At 39.4% G+C, this 4,998-nt stretch overlaps 1 protein-coding gene across 1 annotated transcript in view; it reads left to right on the top strand.

Moving 5' to 3' along the window:
- Positions 1-4,480, top strand: part of Sgo1 (shugoshin 1) — a 14,407-nt gene extending 9,927 nt beyond the window's left edge. The window contains exons 4-7 of the mRNA XM_005368756.3: positions 137-180; positions 528-1,331; positions 3,534-3,723; positions 3,895-4,480. Of these exons, the coding sequence (XP_005368813.1) occupies positions 137-180; positions 528-1,331; positions 3,534-3,723; positions 3,895-4,006 (1,150 nt within the window). The 3' untranslated portion in view covers positions 4,007-4,480. The remainder of the gene's footprint in view (positions 1-136; positions 181-527; positions 1,332-3,533; positions 3,724-3,894) is intronic.
- The last annotated feature ends 518 nt before the right edge of the window (positions 4,481-4,998 follow it).

Here is a 4,998-nt window from a genome sequence, read left to right as displayed (position 1 = left end):
GCTGGTCTCGAACTCACAGAGATCCGCCTGCCTCTGCCTCCCGAGTGCTGGGATTAAAGGCGTGCGCCACCACCGCCCGGCTCTTGGGGTTTTCTTTTTATATAATTGCTAAGATTTCTGTTTCTTATTCTTTAAGGCAAACTGGTCTTGAAGAAAATGACTGGCCTTTCCAAACCAAAGGTAAGTTGGTTAGAAAATCTAAAAATACTGATCTTTGTGAATAAGTAACCTAATACTTTGTTTTTCCATTTTCTTCCTTTTTAACTTTTAAGTCTGTTTATCTGTTATTCTGCTCAAAGAACCTTGATCTTACATAGACTGGTAGGGGATTAAAAGAATCCCTTCAAATCCTGAGTGGTGACTTATACCTATAATCTCAGCACTCGGGAGGGTGAGTATCCTACTTAGGGTCACTATTACTGTGATGAAATACCAAAAGCAGCTTGGAGAGGTAACCAGATTGTTATTAGACTTTTAAAAAATTAAAGCATAACATTGTTTTACTCATTTGTTTCTTAAATATTCAGAACCAAGTTCTACTGTTCCTCCAGACACACTGGGGAGTGATTTTGATTCAGGTAAAGTCGAGCCTTCTGATGACATCTTACCTAAGACTGTGTCTTTCCGTCGCCACTTAAAGAAAGATTTTAGTAATGTAAGTTGCTCCACTGCTTTGGACGACTGTGAAGCCAGTCACTGGGTGGGACAGTCTTTGGAAGTTACAAGAAGTGGGTGTAAAGACCCAACTATAACTCTGCACGAACTTGAAAATGTAGAACAAAATGTTTGCCTGTGGAACAAGGACCAAATTAACTTATCCCCTAGACTGACTTACCCAGGAACGAATGCTAAAACAAAAGTCATTTTACCATCTGAATCTGAACAAACAGAACGTAAGCACCAACGTGCACAGAAAAGAGCAAAGCAGAGAAGAGCCAACCAGAAATGCAAATCAAGATCCTCACTGAGGTGTAAGGGCAAGAAAAGCAAAGATAAGCACTCTTTACAACCCACAAAATTGGATAGGTCTATTGGTTCTGGCGATGCTTATGATTTTAATGTGGAAGAGCGTGTTCATCTTACTCCTTTCCGACAAAAAATGAGCAATGATTCCAGTGAAGAAATTAACAGTGGTGACCAGGAAGGGAATGCTTTCGATCTGAGTGCCTCTGAGGATGAGTCCAGTGACATCTACCTGCCTCCTTGCAAGCACTTGATAGACCACACCAGAGAATCAGACAGACCAGTCACCAGGCCTCGGCCTAAAAGGGAACTCAAGTACACGGATGAAAAAGATAAGGAGAAGACTCTGCCAACCAGAACTCCTACCGGTAAGCAGTGGGCTTATTTGCCTGAGTTTTAAATGTTTCTAAATGGTTGCCCAATGCTGATGATTCTTAGATACTATACCTCCATCTGTTTCTCTGGGGAGTCTAGAGACTTTCCATATGTGTTCTCCATAAGGGAAGTTATAGTCTGATTAAACAGTAGGGGTAGAAAATGGAAACATGGCTGTTATTCTGGCTTACTTGAAGCAAATAGGAATCTTACAGGAGTATTACTTCTCGGGGTCTGATTCCTATTAGAGAGGAGGCTTTTGAGCAGGATAAAGAGAGGACAGGTTGTGGTTGGATTGAATTAAAAGATCTTTACACTTGTGATCCCCTAGAAAATGAAAAAGAAAAAACTCATTTTAATGGACTTATATATTTAATTTAACAGGAAACTTGACTTATTTTTCTAGTTGAAGGTGAGCTTATGAGAGAAAGAAGTTCTTTTCTCATCTGCTGAAAACTTTAGCTCAGAAACCCATGCATTTATTTTATCAAAGTGGTTCAGTGTTAGTCATCAGCCTACACCTACTCACAAAGACTTCGTTGAGAATTTTGATTCCTGTGGCAATAGCTCCATGCTGTCAGGTCCTATCATCTTCAGAATGTTGTCACATTGTAACAGCTCAGTTGGCATGTTTGATTTGCTTTACTAGGATATTAAAGTCTAAAACAATGAATTAACTTTCCTAGTTAAGCAGCTGAACAATATAGCTTGTAAAAATGTGTTTTAAAACTATGTATCATGAGAATCCACTCTCAGTACCTGTTTGTCTTTTTCTTAATAAATGTTTGCTCTACTTTAAATAAAAATGCTTTAATGATAGAATAAGTTGAGCAGGGTTGGCAAACTTGATAATTATTGAAGTCAAGTAACATGGAGCATAGTTGAACTGTTTGTTGCCTCTTCTGTGTTCTTTTGACAACAATAAGGTTTCACAAAGAACAAAAACACTTAAATAGTTTGATCCCAGACTTCTATGAGCATCATTACCTGGAAACAGCCATAATCCCAGGTTCTATCCTGTCCCTTGAATTAGAATTTGAGTGTCTTTACAAGTTTCCCTGGGGGTTTATAAACACACATGGTGTGGGAAGCATTATTCTAGACTAGAACAGCTGGTCTAACCCTGTTATCTACATTAATACTGGATTGGTTGTATGTTTGTGGTGGCAGGAAAGTATCTGACACCAGATACTCTGTAGTTCAGAACCTCTGTTGGAGAAGATTGTCTTTCCGTATTCTCACTGTGTGTGGTACCTGCCTCCCAAATTGATGGAGCTTTGAGATGATACAGGACCTGGGTGTTAATGACGGGAAAGACATCTGAATTTTTGTAACATTAGCACCAGCGGGGAACACGTTTTATCCTGGTCTTCATGGTCTGATGGAGAGTTCTTGTATGTTTAATGGAATGACTTTGTGGTCAGTGGGCTCCAACAGTGTCACAAACTTCAGTGTTGACTGGGACCAGAACTTTGGTGATTCTAAGGATTAAAGTGTAACTAAAATACAGTTTCATACTTTAAACCAACTCATAACATCTAAGCTATTGGGGAAGAAGATTACATTTTAGTAAATAGTTCTGTTGTAGCTAATAGTTCTTTACATCTACCATAGTTTCTACATTATCTGGCTTGAAAAAAAGAAAAAAAAAACAAGAGGAAGTTTTGTAGATGGAAGTTTTTGTCCCACTTAGTCCCACAGCCATTCAGTCCCAACCAAACACACAGAGGCTTGTAATTGTAAACTGGTTGTATTATTATTATTATTATTATTATTATTATTATTATTATACAATACAGAACTATTATTAACCTAAATCTTTCAACTTAAATTAACCCTTAATTCTTATCTATGTTTAGTCACGTGACACGGTACCTTACTCAGTGAGGCATTCTTATCCTGCTTCCTTTACCTCTGGATGGTGACTGCAGGCTGAGCCTTTCCTCTTCCCAGAATTCTCCTAGTCTGGTTGCCCCTCATATACTTCCTGTCTGATTGCCAGTCAGCATTTTATTAAATCAATAAAAGTGACAGATCTTTAAAGGATACAAGACCAGTATTCCACAGCAAAGTTATTAAAGCATAGATCATGAAGTGCCAGTTATTTTGTGTGTTTAAAAATATGTAATTGACCATAGTTTTATTTCTGTGGTTTGTATCCCTTGGATTCATATTCAATAAACACTATATTGTAGGTATGCCATGCAAAAATCAAGACTTATCTGGTTGTAGCCTAAAGGATGTCACCAATATCCTGCTGTCTCCTGTAGTGAAAATCAGGAAACTTTCTCTGTCTCCAAAAATGCGTGACGATAGCCCAGCCGTGCCTCTGCCTAAGCGCAAGTGCTCCACCATCACAAGCTATAAGGAGCCAACACTCGCTTCGTAAGTACTGTGTGGACTCATCTGTAATGACTCTTGTGGGAGGGCTGAAGAAGGGCTTTAGTCATGAATGGATTGTTTTTGAGGACTAGGACTGACCTATTGTTATACTAGTCCTGTGCTGAATATAATACTGCTATATGTGATCATACCTGAAATCTTTTTTATTTATAGGAAACTGAGAAGAGGGGACCCTTTCACAGACTTGTGTTTCTTGGATTCTCCTATTTTCAAGCAAAAAAAGGATATGAGACGTCCTAAAAGAAGTACAAAGCACACACAGTAACTCCTTTGGTTGGATGCTATCAAAGAGGATCCTTCTCTGTTACCTGATAGAGTCTGTGAGCAGTGGGCAGAACCATCCCTTATCAAGCTCTGGGTCAGGACCTATACTTTTTAGTTGTGTGGATTGCTACCAATCTAAAATTTCTCCAGCAGGGGAATTTCAGAGTTGAAGCTTTATAAAGATAGGATGTGAATCTTTCGTGAATCCTTGACCATAAGACATACCATAAGTTGCTGAGAATCCCTTATTCTACTACGGAATCTTTGGGTAAACTATATGTGGAATCACAATTAAGAGAATTGGTAGTTTTGGTTCTGGGACAAGGTTGTGAACTCTGTGTGTGACATCATTCTTCATCAGAATCAACATATCATGGACCTCAGGCTAGCCCTTCATGTTGTCAGAAGTTTACAAGTATAAATATGTGACTAGTAAGTTTCTGGGTTTGATATATGTATTTAATGAAATAACTGAACTTCTGCAGGTGTGTATATATTTCTTTAAACTGAAATCACTAGAAGTGGTCCATTTTTAAAGAACACTGAAGTGTGGCCATTGTGGTGGCCACAATATAATATCAAGTCTGGCTGTACATAATGGTGGCCATTGTGTTTACCTTTTGCTCTTAACTGTCAAGTAATCTTGATTATCTTCCTTTCTGGCCTTAACCACTGCCATCTTGTTTCCTCATCTGTTGTCCTGTCAACTCTCCCCTTCTCTTCACATTAGATTGTCTTAATCAAGTTACCTGCAGCCTTCAGGCCCCAAACCAAGACATTTCGGTTTGTGGCTCAGTAGTGAACACTTGTGTCATTTGGGCAAGGCCTAGGAGTAAATCCCACTGCAAACAACAGAAGACTGTCCACCATGACTTCCTGCAGCACGTTCAGTCATGCCGAGAGCTCTTCTCTGTTGCTCGTGTGCACCCCACTCTCCCGTCACAGTCCTCTTCTCTGTTGCTCGTGTGCACCCCACTCTCCCGTCACAGTCCT

Source organism: Microtus ochrogaster, unplaced genomic scaffold, assembly GCF_000317375.1.
Source record: "Microtus ochrogaster isolate Prairie Vole_2 unplaced genomic scaffold, MicOch1.0 UNK40, whole genome shotgun sequence".
NCBI classification, from domain to species: Eukaryota; Metazoa; Chordata; class Mammalia; order Rodentia; family Cricetidae; genus Microtus; species Microtus ochrogaster.
Note: the sequence above shows the minus strand (reverse complement) of the source record. Positions and strands in the feature narration are given on the sequence as shown.